The sequence below is a fragment of the Tupaia chinensis genome, unplaced genomic scaffold (assembly GCF_000334495.1).
Source record: "Tupaia chinensis unplaced genomic scaffold, TupChi_1.0 Scaffold138365_1, whole genome shotgun sequence".
In the NCBI taxonomy this organism is placed as follows: Eukaryota; Metazoa; Chordata; class Mammalia; order Scandentia; family Tupaiidae; genus Tupaia; species Tupaia belangeri.
In genome coordinates this window covers 103,595-124,029 of record NW_006198262.1, presented here as the reverse complement: position 1 = coordinate 124,029, position 20,435 = coordinate 103,595, and the positions used below count along the sequence as shown (strand labels likewise).

Here is a 20,435-nt window from a genome sequence, read left to right as displayed (position 1 = left end):
CTACGGCGGGGGCCTGCGGAGCGCGGCGGGCGGTGCCCTGCACAGCTTAGCGGGTGAGGGCCGCGCGGCACCTCCCAAAGACGGGAGTCCAGTAAGAAGCCAGTGCCATGGAGGCTTCAGCTAGAGCCGGGTTTGGAGCTGGGGCGGGCGAGAGTTAAGAAAGAGCTTCAGGTCACTTTACGCGACCAGGGTGTCTCGGGGAGCAGCGGCATTCTGACCCGGGAGCCGCGCGGTAGTGCGGGAAGAGCGCTGAACGACTCCAGACGACAGCAGGCCCTGCCTGCCGGGTAGCCAGTGGGCAAGTTTGAACAGGAGAGAGGTGATAGGAACAAACCGATTTTTTACATATTTATTTTACAAGCACCGTGCACTTAACCAGTTCAATCCTCAAACATCTCTGCAGGCTGCACTTGTTATTCTTCTTACTGATGGGCCAGTTGAGATTCCACAGGAGTCTCAACCAGGGAATTGGAGAGCTGAGTTGATGCTAGGCTCTGGTGTCCAGCCTGGGCTCAGTCACTACCCTAGTCTATCCAAGGGCCCTCATAGCCTGTACAAGGGTGACCCAGGTGGGTCAGGAGACTCAGTGGCCCAAGCCAAGCCAGGGGGAGATGGAGACAAGACTCAGCCTGCTGAAACAGATGCGGCCCTCTCAGCCTGGTGGAAGGGGCGGGGCTTAATCTACATTTCAGAGAATGACCCCCAGCTCCCCAGGAATAAAGGTGTTTCTCCTCTCAGGTGCAAAGAAATGGCTGGAATGGAGGAAAGAGATCGAGCTGCTCTCGGACGTGGCCTACTTTGGTCTCACCACACTTGCAGGTAGCAACCGCAGCAGAACCGGGCTCACGGCACACTCTAAGTCTGAGGTGGGGACTGCCAGGCAGAGTGACAGCCCCAACACTGGGCTAGAACAGGAAGAACTGCCCTGAGACCCTTTCTTTTTTTTATATATACAATTATTTATTTTATTTTTTATTTATTCATTTATTGATTTTTTTTAATTTGACCAGAGAGAGGCAGAGGGTGAGAGAGATAGAGGAAGTGAGAAAGCAAGCCACCTCGAACCCCGGCCAGCCATGTGGGAGTGTCCAGCACCTTAACCACCATGCCACCCACTGGTCCCCGAGACCCTTTCTTACTAGGCGGCCAGGCCTCAAGCCCTAGCCAAGGGCATCTCCTTTCATCCTTTTTATGTCCCTGGAAACCTTTGTCTAGGACTTTGCCCCAAGTTGCCACTGCGACCCATTTCTCAGTGGCTATGGGGCACGTGGGTCACAGTGCTGAGCCCTGTCCCAGGGGGTGCATGCAGTGAGGTTCTGGGGAAGCCGTGGAAGGTCTGTGAACAAAGCCCGTCATCCTCCTTTAGAGAGGAGGGCTGACAGGATTGCAGACTGCAGCTCTGTTACCGAGCACCTGAGCGTTCCCTATCCCTGCATGAGGGGTTACCCCAGGGGTGCCCTGCTGCCATGGAGGTGGGAGACAGAAGGTAAATTAAATGACTGCCTGGTGTGGCATCGTGGGAGGTGATGAGTTCTTTAGAAAAAAGGTCAATGTCTGAAAAGGCACATTCCAGACCAAGTAGGCAGGCAAAGAGCCCGAGAAGGAAGCGTTCTTGGTGGGTTAGAGGGTTGGGGGTGATGCTGAAGGACTGGTGGACTTCATAAGCCTTTGGCTTTCCCTTAGAGGGGCATGGGGCACTGGAGAGACGTGCATGGGGAAAGGCCAACGGCTGGCCTGACACCAGACCACAGGGGTTAGGCCTGCTGCCCTGCCCCCTACCAAAGGGCCCACCTGGGGCTGCCCACCTCCAGCGGAGAGTGACCTCCCCTTGCCACCCAGGAGACAAGGTAGAAGCAGGGAGACCTGCACAGTGGCCATTAAAAGTCTGCCCAGAATGGTGGAGGTGCAGTCCAGGGACAGCAGCAAGTGGGTGAAACACACAAGAAGAGAGTCACCCAAGGAGGTGGGGCAGCAGGTGTGGTGGTTGAAGTGGCTGGATCCCATATGGCCAACTACATGGTTCAAGGCCCAGACCCAGTGGCTTAAAAAAAATAGTTCAGGCATATGTGTGTGTCGAAAATTTCTAAAGGAGAATGGAGAAGGGAGAAGACCATTCCCCCAGGAGTCCTTTCTTGTTTTCCTCTCTCTAGTGAACACACACCATCGAGCAAAATTTTTTAAAAGGTGGGTATAGGGAATCAAGGAGGTACCACAATGTTTTTTGGTTTTTGTTTGTTTGTTTGTTTGTTTTTTGGAGAGGTTTTTCGCTATAGGGCGCGTGCGCTCGCCAGACAGAGACAGAGAGACAGAAAGCGAGAAATCACCCCCCAGAGGGGATGGTCACACCGCAATCCCTTCTCCTCCAATCTCCTCTCGGGATCTTGGGCACGCACGCACACGTGCCCGGCGTGAGTTTTAAGCCACCAGGTCTGGGACGCGAACCGCAGTCGACAACGTGGGAGTCCAGCAACATAGCCATTACGCTAACTGCTGGTTCCAAGGTACCACAGTTTTAAACTCAGGAACAGGAGGTCCTATGTCACCATCAGGAGAGGTTGGAAACAGGCTTTTCCAGGTGGAGGACTAGAAACTTGGCCTTGGTGTGGGTGAGCTTGGGCATTTATCTGTATCCACATCTGGAAGCGAGGTACGCAGAAGCCAGCCTCAGCCTGGGCTGAGGTACAATTAGGGTGGTGTCCGTAGAGCCAAAAGGCTAGATGGATCACTTAGGCAGGGGTGGGTACCAGAGGGGCAACTGGGGTGAAAGGGGAACAAGCACAGGCTTCTGTGGAAGTGCGACAGGGAGGAACACATTTCTCCAAAGGGCCTGGGATCCCAGGGCAGCAGGACTAGCCAATGTGTGGTCACAGTGAGAGCTCGGAGTTTAGGGATGGAAGGTCATGTTGGCCTTGGCTAGAGTGGGGCTGGAGTCTGGCAGGATTGCTCAGGGGTAATGGGTGGGGCAGTTGCCCAGAGTCTGCCAGAGCATGGTGGGCTGATGTGGTCTCTGGAACCCATCCTTCATCAGGTGCTCACTAGGTCCCTTGCCCGTCCTCTCCCCATCAGGCTATCAGACTCTCGGGGAGGAGTATGTCAGCATTGTCCAGGTGGACCCATCCCAGAGGCGCGTGCCCTCCAGGTTTCGCCGTGGTGTGCTGATTGCCCTGCACACTGTCCTGCCCTACCTGCTGGACAAGGCCCTGCTCCCTCTGGAGCAGGAGCTACAGGCTGACGGTGACAGCACCCGGCCCTCACAAGGCAGCTTGGTTCCTGGCAGCCGTGGCCGGTCAGGGGCACGGCGCTGGGTGCGTCGCCATGTGGCCACCTTGACAGAGCAGCAACGGAGGACACTCCAGCGGGCAGCTTTTGTCCTCCGGCAAGGCCTCACCTGCCTCCAGCGACTCCACATTGCCTGGTTTTACATCAACGGTGCCTTCTACCACCTGGCCAAGAGGCTCACGGGGATCACTTACGTAAGTAGCAGGTGCTGAGCGGGCACTGCCACGCTGCCACCATGGTTGCCATTGCTTGGTTTGCACAGAATCGGCTCCATTAGGCCTGTCAACTCCCGTGATTACAGCCAAGGGTTCAAGGCTGAAATCGAAATCCTCTACTTGGAAAAAAAAGGTTTCATTCAGTTACATTTTGCTAAAAGACCTGAAGAAGTCAGTTTCCACTAACCCTATAGGTCGAGCGCATCTGTCTTCCTGCAGCCAGCATGTGTGAGGCAGCCACAGGACAGGGTGGGTTACATTAGCCCACCTGGGTGCCAACCCTTGCACTCTGCTCTTTACTGAGGGACCCTCTGGACAAATCCTTACGCGATGGGCCTATAACTGCCCATTTCACTGCTTTGGGAACAAGCAGCTCATTCCTAGACAGTGCTCAAATGCAAACCCCAACCCACATCCTGGTCCTTCACCTTTGTGTACTACACCCCCCACCACTGCTCCCTTACCATAACCTTCTAGCTACCCTGACCAAGAGAAAGGGTCTTGGCCTAGAGATAGTTTTCCAACAGTGACCCACAGTGACCATGTGGGCCTTGTCCCCAGCATTGCTGCTGGTCTGTCCTGATCCTCCCTGGCCCGTGCCACCTTGCCATCCTTGCCACCTTCCCACCGTGTTCTCAGCCAACACCCATTCCTCCCAACTCACTGACAGCCTCTCCCTTAGCCACGTCTGCCTGCCGCAGCTCCCTGGTCACCTGAGCCACCGTGCTGCACGACTCCTTTCAGAACAGCCTTCTTGGAACCCACCTGCTTCCTTCCACCCTGCTTTGCAGCACTGCCTTGGGCCCCTGCACCCACCCTGTTCCCTTCATTCACCCCCAAATCCCCACCCCACTGCAAAGTATCCAGTGTGGTGTATCACTCCCTGGGGTGTTTGCTGAGCTGTTTGTAGATAGAAGGCTCCTCTTTCTCCTGGGGCAGCGGGTGGCTGAGAACCAGGGCTCAGGCTGCACTGTGTCTTGCCTTCTCCATATGGGGCTCCCAACTCCTGGCCATTGAGAGGGAATTCAGGAAATGGGGAGCTGCCAGCTTTTTCTTTAACAAAGTGGCCAACATTACACACCTAGCTGCAGTCGTTTCAAAGTGTCTTCTGGGGAATGCAGTGTCTGCACGTCAGCACTTCCCCTGCCCATTGGGTGCTGCCCGGACTTGCTGGCTGTTTCTTCTTTCTGAGAGGGGTCCCTGGACTACTGACTCCCTTCTCTGTCTAGCCTCATGGCCCAGACCCCCTGTGTGATTACAATACCTAGAGGTCTACCTCTAGCTTGGTCTCTCTCTCTCTCTCGGGCTCCCTAGACCTGTCCCTATGGCTTGGTGTCATTCACTGGGCACTCCCAGTGCCAGGGAGAGGCCTGGCTCCAAGATGCATGACTGTCCCAGCAGGCATCAGGACCAGGTCTCTCCAGGGTCCTGATGGGTTGTCCATCTGCTTTCATAGCTCCGCGTCAGCCACCTGCCTGGAGAGGACCTGAGGGCTCGCACAAGCTACCAGCTGCTGGGGTTCATCTCCCTCTTCCACCTGGCGCTCTCCGTGGGGCTGCAGCTGTACAGCTTCAGGCAGAGACAGCGAGCCAGGAAGGAGTGGAGGCTGCACCGCAACCTGTCTCACCGCAGGTGTGAGAGGGGCTTCCCGCCAGTTGGGGCAGCAGGTGCCCTCAGCACACCAAGGACTTTGTAAGGCATTCTCCCCTCAATTCTGCCTCCCCCCACCCTCCACCTCCAGGAGCTCTCTGGAAGAAAGAGCAGTTCCCAGAAACCCACTCTGCACCCTGTGCCTGGAGGAACGGAGGCATTCGACAGCCACGCCCTGCGGCCACCTGTTCTGCTGGGAGTGTATCACCGAGTGGTGTAGCACCAAGGTGGGTGCCTGCCCCAGGGGTGCAGAGAATCAGGAGCCAGCCAGCCTCTAAAACCTTCCTGTTTGGGGATAAAGGGGTGGCTATCTTCCTAGAGCTCCCGGGCAGGTCAGTTATGGGGTTGTTGGAGATAAATTCTCGAGTGTTGAGGCTTTGCTAAGTAGGCAGGAGCTGCTGCTGGCACAAGCAAGGTCCCCTTGCTGTTGTGGCAGGGGTGCACAGAGCCAGGCCACATCCTGCCTCCTAGAGTCCTCCCCATACTTGCAAGTCTTGACACATTTATACCTGCAGGGCCTGACCTCAGGCTCACAATGGACCCTGTTCCCAGGGCAGGTGCTCTCGGTGAGAGCTCATATGCTCTGCCCTAAGCAGCTTGAGCCCCATGTAGAAATGCCTGGCAGGTGAGCGGCTGGCCGCCTCAGGAGTCTGTCTCCCTTGGGTGTGTTGGTGAGCACAAGCAAGAGGGCACTTTGATTTTACTTCAGCCAGGCCCCTGGTGGCAGATATCATGGGACAGGACAGAGGACACAGCTTTCATTCTTCCAGAAACGCTCCCAGTAGATGGAGGTGCCATCATCGTGGTCTTCATTGACCTGCTGGTGTGTGCAGATAAATGTAGAACTCTCATCTCCTTTCCTGACAGAAGGCATAGAGTAAATCCTGTTTCCCCTGGGAGACAGCACCCATGTTCATCTGGGATGAAACCTAGAAATGTCTGGAAGGGATCAGAGCAGCACTCAGTGCCTGGTGGTGCTCTTAGTCTGAAGCCCTGCTGAGCTGTGGCAGGTCATCCCCATTGTTGCCTCCACCCCCCCAAGGTGTGCTGGACGTAGCAGACCTTGGCAGTGCTAGCCCACACCCTCTGGCCCAAACTGAAGAGCACAGCAGGGACGCCCCTGGTCCCCAAGGTTCACAGGCACTGAGGGTAGAAACACCCCACCTTGTGCAGGAGCAATGCAATATCCACGGGCACAGCTCTCCTCACAGTAAGGGCAAGACCTATGCCCAGTTCTGCCACCGCAATCCCCACTGGGATTCTGGGAAAGACTTCCTTGGCCATAAGCTTCTGTTCTGTGCCCCAGGTGTTGAAAGTAAATGGGTGGGGGCATAGCTACAGTGGCCTCAGCCATGGTTGACCCCTCCTTCCCCACAGACGGAGTGTCCCCTTTGCAGGGAGAAGTTTCCTCCCCAGAAGCTCGTCTACCTAAGGCACTACCGCTGATGCGACACACAGTTGGTAGTCCAGGAAGAGGACAGAAGGACTCAGGAACACTTTGGAATGTTGAGAAAAAGAAATGTATCCTTGAGATGAACTTTACTTACACAGAAATTATGAAACTTGTATTTTCGATTTTTCATCACATAAAATTCACTAGCTGCCCAAGTAAAGGATAAAAAGCTGAACCTCACTGGGAAACTTCTGGCTCAAGGTGTTCAGGGCCTAGCCCACCAGGAGGAACCAATGCTCCATGCCCCAACTTGATGCAACTTAGTCATTTCTTCAGGAATTCCACTATGTGGGACAGTTTGGGGTTTCCTTCCCTTCCCCAAACCATACAGTTGAGAACTAACTTCAGACATCGGCCAGGAGAAAGTTTTATTCGTTTATATTGTGAGAACATGATTCCAACGTGAGGCTGTGTTAAGGCAGTGGACTGACGGGTGGAGACTGGAACTGGCAGCACAGCAACCTGCTTTGCCAGCGTGGGCAGGTGCAGAGGTAGGAGAGCACACAGTGCCCAGGTGGCAGGAGCCCGTCCACCACGGTTTGATGTCAAGACCACCCACAAGTACCGCAAGTAGAAACACAAACCAAGGGTCAGTATCTGCACCTGAAATATTTGGCACATACTTTTTAATATACATGTCACATTTTAGAACGTGGAAATCTGCATCTTGGCCTGAACAAATGTGGAAAGGAGGTGTCTCCTCCTGGGGGAAGGGAGGGGGCAGGGCCCATTTGAAGGAACAGTTTGATTTCTCAACACCGCGTCTGCAAGCAGACAGTTTCCCAAGGGGAGGTGGCTGGGGGAGCCAGTGTCCAGGTGGGTAGGTGGCCTGCTTTCACAAACAAGGTCACTGCTAAGTCCAGCCTGTCTCGGTTTGTTCTCAGCCTACTTCCTGCCTCTATTTGGTATTTCCAGGTTTTCAAGCCTTTATTTAACTTGTGCCAGACAGAACTTCACTTCAATAAACCAATTCCACAGAAATCGGTATGTTAGGAAGATTGAACTGAAAGGTCTCGTAACACATAGTGTAAAAATGCCCCTGCTGGTAACATTGACAGGGCTGAGGTGCAGCCAGCAGCACTAGATTTTGGCAAAGACCTGTGCAAACCATTTCTCAGTGTTTGATTTAGGAATGAGATGACTGTGTTCATGAGTTAGCCAAGGTCACCTTGCTGAAGGTTGGCAGCCCTGACCACCTCCAGCCTGGGAGAAACCAAGAGGCACTCTGGCCTGCTGGGCAGGTGGTGCTCCACGACTTCCCACAGAAATGGCCAAGTCCATGCAGGAGGGCTGCAGCACAGGCCTGTCTTCGGCCAGATCCTCTCACTTGTACTGCTCTGACCCAAGTGCATGTGACTGCCTGTCATATCTCAGGCCTGAGAACTTACTAGGAAAACAGTATGAAAAATGAAAACCCAAAATACCTAGTTTGAGAATCCAAAGTGCTACAACTTGGAAAATCATTTTAGGATAACGGGTCAGGTATGCAAAGGGGCCTCTTAAGAGAGGCTGTTTCATTTTCCTTTTAATATATATATGCCAGAAAGAATGTGTATATGAGCCAGGGAAAGGGGAAGTGCCCCCAGTGGGGCCTGGTCACATTGCAATCCCTTTTCCCTCCATTCCTCCATCCTGTCAGGATCTTCAGCATGTGTGCACACACTAGCATGTTCTTCAAGCTACCCAAGGGTGAGATTTGAACCATAGCCAAGTGGGATTCAGCCCTCTTCTCAGTGCTTAACCATCACGCTATCGGGTGAGCCCAAGGAGCTCAAGTTCAAATATGCAGAAGTTGGCAAAAAGATATCCAGAGAGCAATAAACATTCATTGGCTAAAATTATAGAACAGGTGGGAAACAGCCTAGACTGAGGAGTCTAAACAGCCCAAGGCCAAGACAAAAAGACATTAATTTGCACTTCAGTGTCTTTTGTGCCCCTGTGACCATAGCTGTCATGTTTTATTATTTGTTCTGCTGTAGGCAAAAATGGCTCCAGAAAGTTGGACTTTCTTGTGTGCAGTGACTGCAGTGTTTCAGATAAAGACTACACAAGAAAGGGGACACGGTCTTTAATAAAGTTGGAATTAAAAAGTCACTTAGTAAAATGTTTTGAGTATTTTTATATCACATCAAAAAAGTTGACATGCAAGTAGGTTCTGTTTTCCCCCATAGAAAATGAAAAGCTGCATGTTAAAACCCACAAAACTGGTCTGTTCTTACCAGTTTTGTTGTTTCCTTAAAGGGGGCTGCTGCATGAGAACTACTTTAAATTAATCCAAAAAAAGAAAACTTTATGTATCAAAGAAATGTGTCAAAATAATCCCAAACAATTAAAATATAATATATTTATCATTTCAGGCCCTCAAAAGCAATCATGGTAGTTAAGAACAAAGTTTTGAGTCATTATGATAGAGGTCAACTTTAAACATCTCTAGTGAGATGAAATTATTAGGAAACTGGCACTAGAACCCCCCCCAGTTACTTAAAAATCACCTTTAAAACATTTAAGATTTTTCCAACACACAGAAACCAGGTTAGCGTCATCCTTCGAGTTCAGAGGGGTGAGCACAGCGTTGCCTCTGGCGTGGTCGGGAGGGCGGCTTGGCTGTGGCGCAGCTGGTCTCTCCCGTACAGGCCTTGCTCCCATGCACCCACCCAGCACCTCCACAGTGACCAGCCACCCGCCCCTCACTCCAATAAGCCTCCACCCACCTGGCCTCCCAAGCTGTGGTTTAGTAGAATTTCATCTACTTGAAATACTTGAACATCACTGAAGATAAATCAATGCAGTTCGGTTTAAATGCCAGTTTCTTCAAGAACCTGATATTTCAGTTAAAATAATTGAAGCTTCTTTTTAAAAAGAAAATTCGACTCCCTCGTAATCAACTACTTTATGTGAAGAAAAAAGGCATTGTTACAATGGCTCAAAACCGTTCTTGAAATACGTATGATAGATTCAGTCCAGCGTCTAACTAGCAAATGTCTTGCCCACGTCCTCCTTCCCTTTGTATTTCCTCTTCCCATGTGTGAATGGTATGTACCGGTATTTAATCATGTGCTGGGAAAACAAACACACAAACAAATGAGTTATTTCCACCCAGTTTCCTGATCAACCACATTTTCCCCAAGTCTGAATAGCTAGTGGGAACCCCTGTCTTTTTTATCTATCACACAAATGAAATCCCAACAACATGCCTCTTGCCTCCCCCATGAACACAACAAAACTTTCCACAGCCCAAACCTTTGCCTAAAATCTCAGCTACCTGGAGAATGATTCATGACTCCCCCCCACCCCGTAGAGCCTTCTCTGCTGCTGTTGCCCTAAGGGTACAGAGGGAGGAGTCAGCTGCACACTGCACTGCCAAGAGCCTGAATGCGCTCTTCTCCTTGGGTAGGCTGACAGCAGAACCCTGAGCTCTCCATCTAAGAAGCTACTAAGAGACCCTACAGACCTGAGCTGCCCGATCCAGGGAAGAGCTTTCCTACCCAGCTCTCATAAAAATGCTACTAAGAGCCAGTTCACTCTGACAACTAGACATGGGCATCATGTTCATTGACCTTGGTGGGAAATAGCACTGTATCATCGCACACAGATGGGACCACCTCAACGACTCTGTTGACTGCACTCTGCCATCTCCACCCGCACAACACCCCAGATGCGAGGCATGGCCCTCCCAAGTGCTGCTTAGGGAACAGGACAGTAACTCTGCCTCAGCGTAGCAGCAGTATCTGTTTTTACCTTTATTTGCCTCTTCATTGTGATACAGAAAAGCATGATGAAGTACATCACCAGAATCGGCCAAAACACAGGAACGTTGAAAGCATCAAAGAAGGTACAGATCATAGCCACAAGGATGCCCTTCGTAGCTGCATGCCTTCAAGTAAGGAGAAAGGGTTACCACCACCATCTGCAGCCAGCACCAGGCACCTGCCACAGCCTTGGCACAAGATGCTAACTTCACCCACAGCTGCAGAGCAACTGCACAGAGAGGAAGGCTCTCTACTCTCAGAGCAGCGTGGCCTTTGCATTTATTTTCTGTATGTGCACTATAACTAGCCACAAATATATCTTCCTCTTAGTCCCATGGAAACTAGTTTTCTTTGTAAAATTACAGAAATTATAAACATCTGTGCTCAAGCCAGATATGCCTGTTTGCTGACTGGCCCTGTGATTTGCATTACACTATCCAGGACCTTCACCTAGGAATGAGGACAGGATTCTGAAGAGAAAAACAAGGAGCTGCTAGAGACATACTGCTGCCACAGGCCCCTCCCTACCCCAGTGCATAGCTGTCCCACTGCCATGGTCCTCAAAACAGGATCAGTACGCCACACTTAAGAGCCCTCCATGGCTCTTCCTTTCCTACAGAACAAGTCCAAGTTCCTCGGGTTTCCAGGGTCCTGATTTGCCCACTTTCCTCTCCTTCTCCCCAACACCTCCCCCGGCACCACCCATGCTCCAGCATCTTACAATCATCCCAAGAGACTGGCCAAACCCCGCATACCCCACGCACAGTGATACAGCTGCAAAGACTAGCTCTCGGGAACCCAGTCTACTAATTCAGTTTACTGATCCAACACACACTAGCTCCTCCTGTGATGTGGTGTGGAGAGTACGAGAGGATGACAGATGCTTCCAATGAAGTCCCGTAAGCAGCTGCGCCCACCAGCCTGTCATATGTTCTGCCTGTCATACTTACCCTTGTCTCTCACCACATGCAGAAGGTCTGGAGATGGGTTCCTGGCCCTCAGGGAGCAGGCTGGTCCACTGCTGCTGGCCATAGGAGGCCATAGCATGCGGAGGGAGGTGGCAGGGGAAAATGGCCATAGCTCACACCCTCTGTCCCAGATCCAGCCTCTTTTCTGCTAACCTTCAGAGCACCAGTTTTAACTTGAAGCCAAGAGGATGCCATTCCTACTCTCACTAAACTGCTAGCCAACTAGGACAAAAATGAGTCCACTCTCAGTCTTACCGGCCATACTTGAGCACAGGCACATTTCTCAAATACTTTTAAGAATTAGCTCACCGAGACCAGCAGTTAGTGTAATGGCTATGTCGCTGGACTCCCACGTAGTCGACCGCAGTTCGCGTCCCGGACCCGGTGGCTTAAAACTCACGCCAGGCACGTGTGCGTGCATGCCCAAGATCCCGAGAGGAGAATGGAGGAGAAGGGATTGCGGCGTGGCCATCCCCCCTGGGAGGGTGATTTTTCGCTTTCTGTCTCTCTGTCTCTCTCTGTCTGTCTGGCAAGCGCACACACCCTGTAGCAAAAAAAAAAAAAAGAATAAGCTCACCAAAATTTAAATTCTGGAAGCCTGCGAATGAAGGGACGAAATTCTTCGTTCTGTTTGGTTGGTAATGAAGGACCATCATCTGAAAGGCAGAACAGCAGTCAGAGATGAAGCACCTGCTCTGACATCTATCATCAAATTGGTAAGTTTTCTTTAAAAGCTTTTGAACTAGCAGGCCTCCTATAGGAGAGTATAGATTTACATCATTTGGGGCCAGCAGATGGTGTAATGGTTACATCACTGGACTTCCACATAGACAACCATGAATCGAGTCCCAGACCTGGCGGCTTAAAGCTCACACCAGGCGCATATGCCTGGGTGCTCAAAATTCTGAGAGGAGAATGAACTGCAGCTTGGTCATCCCCCCGGGGGGTGATTTCTCACTTTCTGTCTCTCTTGTCTCCCCAGCAAGCACAAGCGCCCTACAGTATAAACCTTTAAAAAATAATAATTTTTTTTATCATTCAACAAAAAAAAGAAAAAAATAGGACTCTGTAGTCACCTGGCCAACCATTGCTTTAGATTTGTATTAGAATTTCTTTTTTAAAAGACTTCTATATATTTTAAATGCATGGAAAGAATTCAACTACACACAAATATTCAGGAACACAGCAACTATACAACATAAAGAAAACAAGGAATAATTAACATTACTAAAAAGCAGTAAAGAATGCAGACAGGCCAGCCCATGGCATAGTGGTTAAGGCAGCTGGATCCCATAAGGCTAGTCATGTGTGAGTCCTGACCCTACAGCTTAAGAGACATGCTGGGTGTTTATGTGTGCATGCCCAATATGGATGGAGATTATGCAGAAGAGACTGTGGGCTCCCCTACCATGCCCCATGGAGGGACGCTTTCTCCCTTTTTCACTCTGCCTCTGATGAGTACACACATCCTCAGGCCATGAAAAAAAAAAAAAAGGAATGCAGGCAGGGCTGATTGTGGCATGATAGTGGACTACCTTTGCTCACCGACAGCAGCTGCATGCCAGGCCTTCTTTCATCTAACCTTGCCCACCTGAGACTGGGGCCTCCATCACTCACAGAGAAACCGAGGCCTACAAAACACAGTAGGCCAACTGCCAGAGGATACATGCGCTTGACAGAGCGGGAGAGGGAAAAAGCACCCCTCAATGTGGAATGGCCATGCTACAGTCCTTTCTCCTCTAATTTCTCCACCGTCAGGACTTTGGACATACATTCACACAAGCCTGGTGTGTTTTTCAAGTATCCAGGGGCAGAACTCGAATCACCGTCAGACATATGGGATCTGGCTCTCTTAACCACTAGGCTATGGGCTGGCCCAGGGTCTCTCTTTTCTTATCTTGCCAGGGACACATACACTTGCCAAAGACACACAGAGTGACAGAAAAGAGAGGATAAAACAACCCCTAAGGGGTCTGATCATACCACAACCTCTTCTCTGTCTCTCCCCCATCTGACCATGAAATCAGTCATGTATGATCCAGCTCCCTTAACCACCAGATCTCTTATTTTCTAATCTTCCCCAAATGGCAACATTAAACAAAAGGGGCTGTGTTTTCTTTAACATTTTTACTAAATATTATAAAGAAAAATCACAGGCTTCTGGTCACATAATTTGAAAATAGATTCAAGAAAAAAACCCACTCAGAACATTCCTCCCATAACAGAAAAGAATTGTACAGGCAGTTGTGCCTGGGTTTTTACAGTAAGGGCAATAGATGTACCTAGAATGAATGGTTCACTGTGTGTCTGTCTGTTCCGAGGCTAGCCAGTCAGGCAAGAATTCAGGCTCCCCTACCTGGCATGGTATGGCCCAAGAGCAATGAGATCTTCATGACTGGTATGTCTAAGACACACTGATGGGCCGAGAACATTCCAACTCATCTCTCTTCAGAAATCAGAGAACTAATCTCAGCCTGGATAGTCAGGGTCCTAGTGGTCTTTCCAACAAACGGAGCCTGTGAAAATCTCTGGTGATATGAGAAGGAAAACTAAGTGAGGAGCCCTAAGGTAATTCCAAGACATGATATAGGACAGGCTCTGGAGTCAGACTATTCAGGCTCCCATCCCTGCTCCATCTGTCATGTGCCCTACCATGTGACCTGAGATAAGTTACATGACCTTGTGTGTCTGTTTCCTCATCTGCAAAATGGGAATAAAAGAACAAATATCCAGCATATAGCTCTTAAGAGGGAATAATGAGCCGTAATGAGCAGTCTACAAACAAACTTATCCTTATTACCCAACATTACATGTCCATATACACACCAAGAGAATAGTCTCAACTGTTTCTAGAAAACGTGGAGCCTGTCACCCTGCCCAAACAGATCAAAGTGGACAGTCTCTCCACCTACCTGAATCTTCCATTAAAGAAGGATCCACTTTGGGAGAAAGAAAAGCTATAAAAAGATTGAGATGGTAGATTCCCAAGGCATAGGTCACAATGTACCAACCCTGCAAGAGAAAGAAACACAGTAAGTAACAAGCTTTGTCCTGAATCAAACCAATGCACTGTTTTGACACTCTGTTAACTCTTGCTTTTAACTGAACTTAAAAGTATACACAATGTGCTTACAGTAAGGAGAGTATAACTAAATAAGTACAATGAACTTCCACGTGATAATTCAGCTCAAATTACTTTGTACATTTTTTAAAATTATTTTATTTAACTTTACTTTATTATAATCAGAGAGGGACAGAGAGAGGGCAAGAGAAAGTGAGAAAGCAAGCTGCCAGGTCAGGGACTCAAACTGCAGTCAGCCATGTGGGAATCCAGTGCCCTTAGGCACCACACCACCTACCAGCCCCTACTTTGTAGATCTTGATAGTAAAGTTGACAAAGCAGGGCCCAAACAGCAGACTTCTTCAAGGATCCAGTTAGATGCACATAATGCCTGAAACTACCAGCTCCCAACCAGGAATGCAACAGAAAAGGCAGCTTCTCTCAACACATGCCTCAGCTGCCCCACAGACACCTGAATAAATGTGGGTATGTGCACCTGGCCCAGAACCCCTGTATAAACAAATAGACTCATCTGAGACTTGAGATAGAATCTCAACTATTACTAGAGACAAACTGGCCGATATCCCTGTAGTGGACAACTCACATTCCAAAATCACTTTGCCGAAAGTACTGTTAATCTTTGCCCCAAAGAAATCTAGAACCAGGAAATCAAGAATGAGATTTTAAAACATGTTTTTAAGCCGGGTGAGCAGCTGGATCCCACATGGCTGACTAACCGGTTCAAGTTCTGGACCCAAGAACTTGAGAACACCAGGCTTGTGTGTGTGTGTGTGTGTGTGTGTGTGTGTGTGTGCGCGCGTGCCCTAAATCCCAAGAAGAGAATGGAGGAGAAGGGACTGTAGTGTGGCCATCCCCCCAGAGTGATTTATCACTGTCCCTCTCTCTTTCTCTGGTGAGCACACATACAATATAGCAAAACAAAACAAAGAAAATATTAAACCAAGCCATCTCAGGCAGTCCAAAGGATACCTATATGTAACACACTTACAAATAATTTTTTTTTTTTAATTTGCTATCGGACATGTGTACTCACTAGAGACAAAGAGAGAAGGTACACCCCAACAGGGTTGACTATACAGTGATCTTCATTCTTTTCTCAGGATTTTAGGCACATATGCACACACATCTGGATGTTTGTGAAGCCACAGGGTCCAGGACATGAACCATGAAGTCAGTCATGTGGATCCAGCTGCTTTACCCACCATGCCACCAGGTTGGATTGTAACTTAATTTTTTCAAGTACCAGGTTCATCCCATTAGAAATAACAACATTATCAATTTTTTTCTGCATTATCAATTTTTTAAAGTATTATTTTATTTCATTTACTATCGCCATCAGTATTTGTTTAATATGACCAGAGAGGGACAGAGAGAGAGAAAGTAGGAAAGCAAGTCTCCAGGTCCACAACTCAAAGGTCCGCAGTGGGAGTTCAGCGCCTTCACCACCACACCACCTGCCAGTCCCCTGTACTGTCAATTTTAAAAGCCTGAACTTTTCAAGCAAGATGAAATCTTTGCCTAAAAATTTTACAACTCAGATAACTAAAAACTGAATATGAAAAGTTAATTTAATGTTTGCATTGTCTTGTATTACAGAGCCAAACCTTAAGGGATGCCAAATTAGAAATAAGTTTTTCTTTAAAAGCTAATAAAACTGAGTTGGGGGGCTGGCAGGTGGCACAGTGGTTAAGGTGCTAGACTCCCACATGGCCAGCTGTGATTCAAGTCCCAGACCTGGTGGCTTTCTTTCCCATTCTCTCTCTCTGGTCAAATTGAATAATAATAATTAATAAATAAAATTAGGGGGTGGGGTCAGTGGACAGGGCCAGGGGCACTTCCAGTTTCTCCGACCATAGGCCACCACTGCTCCGCCTTCCAGAGGAGCACGTCTCTGTATATAATATATGTATGTGTTGTTCCCGGTTTTGTACGGACCATACCCTCTGTCAGGTCGTCCCCATAAAAGCAGTCCCCAGAAAAATTAATTTAATTAATTTAATTAATTTAATTAATCATTCTTTAAGGGGCCAGCAGGTGGCTTGGTGGTTGGGGGCGTTGGACTCCCACATGGCCGACTGTGGCTCAAGTCCTGGACCTGGCAGCTTGCTTTCTCACTTTCTCGCTCTTTCTCTCTCACTCACTCTGTCCCTCTCTGGTCAAATTAAAATAAATAAATAATTAAAGTTAAATAAAATAATTCTTAAAAAAAATAAATAAACTAGGTTGGCTCTGCAGCTTAATGGTTAAGGGAGCTGGATCCCACGTGGCTGAGCACAGTTCGAGTCCTGGCCCAAACAGTCTGAGAAACATGCCATGCTCATGTGTGTGCGAGTGCCCAAAATCCTGATGGGAAGGAAGAAAACTGAAAGGAAAAAAAAAAAAAAAAAAGGATTATGGCATGAACATGCCCTACTGAGGTGTGCTTTTTCTCTCTGCATAGTAAGCCCACATACCCTTTGGCAAGTTAAAAAAAAAAAAGAGAGAGGGAGACAAACAGTGCTAAAGAACTAAATAAAACTAATCTGTGTGTGTTTCCCTCCCAGTTCCTACCTGAATTCTCAGTTTCTAGGTCATTCTTTACATCAGAGAATGAAAAAAGTTCCAATTTTAAAACATAAATCCAAAATCAGTTATTATAAAGTCAACATTAGTCAGGCCAGCAGGTGACGTGGAAGTTAAGGCTATGGATCCTCCATGGTCCACTGCATGGTTTGACTCCTGGACCCAGTGATTTAAGAATTATGCTGGGCACGTGTGTGTGTGTGTGTGTGCATGCCCAAGATCCCAAGAAGAGAATAAAGGAGAAGAGACAGTGGCATGGCTATCCCTTCTGGGGAGTGATTTCTCACTCACTTTCACTTTCTCTCCCTCTCTGTCTCTCTCTCTCTTTCTCCCCTTAGAAAGCACATGCACCTAACAGCAAAAACTAAAACAAAATCATTCAACATTAGTTTTAGACATCCCGTACACATCAAGTCCTGCTACAATAAACTAAAGAACAGTCCCACCTCCTTCATACTGAACAATCTTAGGTTAACTCACAGGAATAATTTCATTAAAAAAAAAAAAAAAGTTTCTACATTTAGTTTAAGTGAGAATTTCATATAGTCCTGGACACATTATAGAGTCCAGCATATAAATAACAATCCATGGGGCCAGCAAGTGGCATAGTGGTTAAGGTGCTGGATCGTGTAAGGCCAACTCTGCAGTTCAAGTCCCAAACCTCCTAGCCTGAAAAACACCTGAGTGCATGTATGCCCAAGATCTCAAGTGGAGAATGAAGAAGGAATTGCAAAATGGTCATCCCCCACTGCAGGAGTGATTTCTCACTTTCCCTCTCTCTGTCTCTTTCCTGTGAGCACATGAACCCTATGGAAAAAATTTAAAAATTAAAAATGTCAGTCTATGCGGACCAGCAGTTGGCGTAATGGCTATGTTGCTAGACTCCCATGTAGTTGATCACGGTTCAAGTCCCAGACCTGGTGGCTTAAACTCACGCTGGGCATGTGTGTATGCGTGCCCAAGATCCCGAGAGGAGAATGGAGAAGAAGGGATTGCGGCATGGCCATCCCCGCCTGGGGGGTGATTTCTTGCTTTATATCTCTCTGTCTTTCTGGAGAGCAAGTCAGTCTATGGACTGACATCCTCCCAGACCTTGGAAAATATCAGGAAGGAAGGTATTTGCCTTAATGAGTAAGTATCTCTCACAGCTCCAGAGGAGAAAATATTCTGGAGAAGGCTTTTAACCTATCCTCCTTTGGACAAATAAAACATAAAATAACTTCCTCTCAAAGTCTACAAAGAATTCCCATCTTCAGGGTTTGCTCCTAGAAACCAGGTGTGCACATGAAAGTAAGTAACCACCAAAGGTAAAGTATGAGAAGACATCTGGCCTGGAAGTACTCAAAAACAATCAAGGAAAACCCTCAAAACCACCTTTGATCATTAAGTCTCTCTCTCTCTCTCTCTTTTCTTTTTTTTTTGAAAGAGATTTTTGCTATAGGACACATTTGCTCGCCAGAGACAGACAGAAAGGCAGAAAGCAAGAAATCACCCCCCGTGGGGATGGCCACACCTCAATCCCTTCTCCTCCATTCTCCTCTTAGGACTTTGGGCACACATGAACAAGTACCTGGCATGAGTTTTAAGCCGCTCGGTTTAGGACTCGAACCACAGTCAACTACATGGGAGTCCAGTGACATAACCATTATGCTATCTGTTGGTCCAGAACACTAAGTCTCTTACTCAACATCTCAACCTACACACTCCTCTTAAACCTCATAAAATGTGTAACTCAGATACAACTAAACCCTTCTGAATGCCAAAATCATTCATGGCACCTGAAGTATGTACCTCTTCCCTCAACGAATGAGGTAACTGCTACAGAACAGTACTTTGCCCCTAAATCTCTGGCCCCAGGATCACTATGCAGAGTCAGGAGAGCCCAAGAGGGTCCATCTTCCAGATGAGGACACCCTAAAGGCAGGACTGGGGAAACTGTCAAATATAACACGACATGGGCTGAGGTGGAGACTGTCCTAGGCACACTCTGAACTCTAGCTAAAGAATAGGACAAATGTAAATAATCCTGTTTTAAAAGATAGCCACTAAAATGTTTTTTGTTTGTTTTATTGTTTTGTTTTGTTTTGTTTTTTTAACCTTTGAATGTTTACTTAAGAGTGATTAGAGACCACTTCCTCTAAAATAAATAGAATCGACATCCTAACCAACACCAAATTAAGATGACATGGAGACAGCTGAGTCTCATCATTTCAGTCCATACCTACCTGCAACAGGTAAACTCTGATCATATAGATGAAGCTCAGGCCCAGCGTCACGACCCATCGCACAGCTGTGTAAGGGGTAGACTTGTCTAGCCAGGACTGGTAAATCTAGAAAGACAAGAGTTCAAAAGCATGAAGTAGACCCTCTAACTCCCACCACACCAGCCTTTTCTACAAAGTGTATTTTCAGTTACAGTTACACCAAGCAAAAAAAAAAAATTTTTTTGAGAAGATTTTGCCATAGGGCCAGAGGGAGAGAGAGAGATAAAAAGTGAGAAATCACCTCCCCCACCCACCCAGGGAGGATGGCAATGCCGTAATCCCTTCTCCATTTTCCTCTTGGGATTTTGGGCATGCACACACATGCATCCGGCACAAGTTAAAAGCCGTCTGGTCTAGGACTTGAAACAGGTCAGCCATGTGGGAATCCATTACGCCATCTGCTGGTCCCATTGAATATTTTTAAATTGTAAAAGAGCTAATTAAAATAGCAAGAGATCATATACACAGATCAACATAAAGCAGTATCTACAATTAATCCAACTTATTTGTAATAATTTCTTAAACAAGTATATCTCCAAAGCAAAAAGTACAAAACAATCTATCACAGGAGATGATGTTACAGTATTAGCCCAAAGGGAACATCATGGGGAAACTAACCTCAACCCAAACAGAGAACTATGACTCAGAAAGCAGAAAGTACACCTTTTTCTTTTTTTGATTATTACAAAGTTTATTTAACAAAAAGTTTTTTATGTGTAGAGAAAATGAAGCTCATGGAAGTAGGTTTCTACATGTGTCTAAGGGTCACCATGCTTGCTCAGACTGGCCACTCTCCACAATTATGAAAATGTACATGACCTGGTTTTTAGATCACAGTAAAACATGCCCTTTGGAGAGGGGACGAGGATTTTTCTGCTGAACAGTCATTATTTATACCCATCGCAAAAATTAACAAGACAACATCTCCTCATATTATCACCAGTCCACTACTGTTCTGTTGCCCACTAGTTGATGTCACCACACATTCACTATCACAAGATTCATAAAGGGGGAACTAGCAGTTAGCGTAATGGCTATGTTGCTGGATTCCCACGTAGTCGACCGCAGTTCGCATCCCAGACCCAGTGGCTTAAAACTCACACCAGGCACGTGTACGTTTGTGCCCAAGATCCCAAGATGAGAATGGAGAAGGGACTGCGGCGTGGCCATCCACCCTGGGGGGTGACTTCTCGCTTTCTGTCTCTATGTCTCT

At 48.0% G+C, this 20,435-nt stretch overlaps 2 protein-coding genes across 5 annotated transcripts in view; one reads left to right on the top strand and one right to left on the bottom strand.

Annotated features, from left to right (window-relative positions):
- Positions 1-8,739, top strand: part of PEX10 (peroxisomal biogenesis factor 10) — a 12,349-nt gene extending 3,610 nt beyond the window's left edge. The window contains exons 2-6 of one of the 2 annotated variants that reach the window (XM_027765436.1): positions 739-819; positions 3,067-3,473; positions 4,951-5,126; positions 5,236-5,371; positions 6,542-8,739. In XM_027765436.1, coding sequence (XP_027621237.1) covers positions 739-819; positions 3,067-3,473; positions 4,951-5,126; positions 5,236-5,371; positions 6,542-6,763 — 1,022 coding nt within the window. In that variant the 3' untranslated portion in view covers positions 6,764-8,739. Of the gene's footprint in view, positions 1-738; positions 820-3,066; positions 3,474-4,950; positions 5,127-5,235; positions 5,372-6,521 lie in introns of both variants that reach the window. The other variant, XM_006161171.3, reaches the window with a different exon arrangement.
- A 733-nt stretch (positions 8,740-9,472) lies between these two features.
- RER1 (retention in endoplasmic reticulum sorting receptor 1) overlaps positions 9,473-20,435 on the bottom strand; it is a 17,710-nt gene continuing 6,747 nt past the window's right edge. For all 3 annotated transcript variants that reach the window (XM_006161170.3, XM_014592696.2, XM_027765437.1), the window contains exons 3-7: positions 19,184-19,288; positions 14,227-14,326; positions 11,892-11,970; positions 10,336-10,471; positions 9,473-9,654 (exon numbers count right to left, since the gene is read on the bottom strand). In XM_006161170.3, the coding sequence (XP_006161232.1) occupies positions 9,565-9,654; positions 10,336-10,471; positions 11,892-11,970; positions 14,227-14,326; positions 19,184-19,288 (510 nt within the window). In that variant the 3' untranslated portion in view covers positions 9,473-9,564. The remainder of the gene's footprint in view (positions 9,655-10,335; positions 10,472-11,891; positions 11,971-14,226; positions 14,327-19,183; positions 19,289-20,435) is intronic.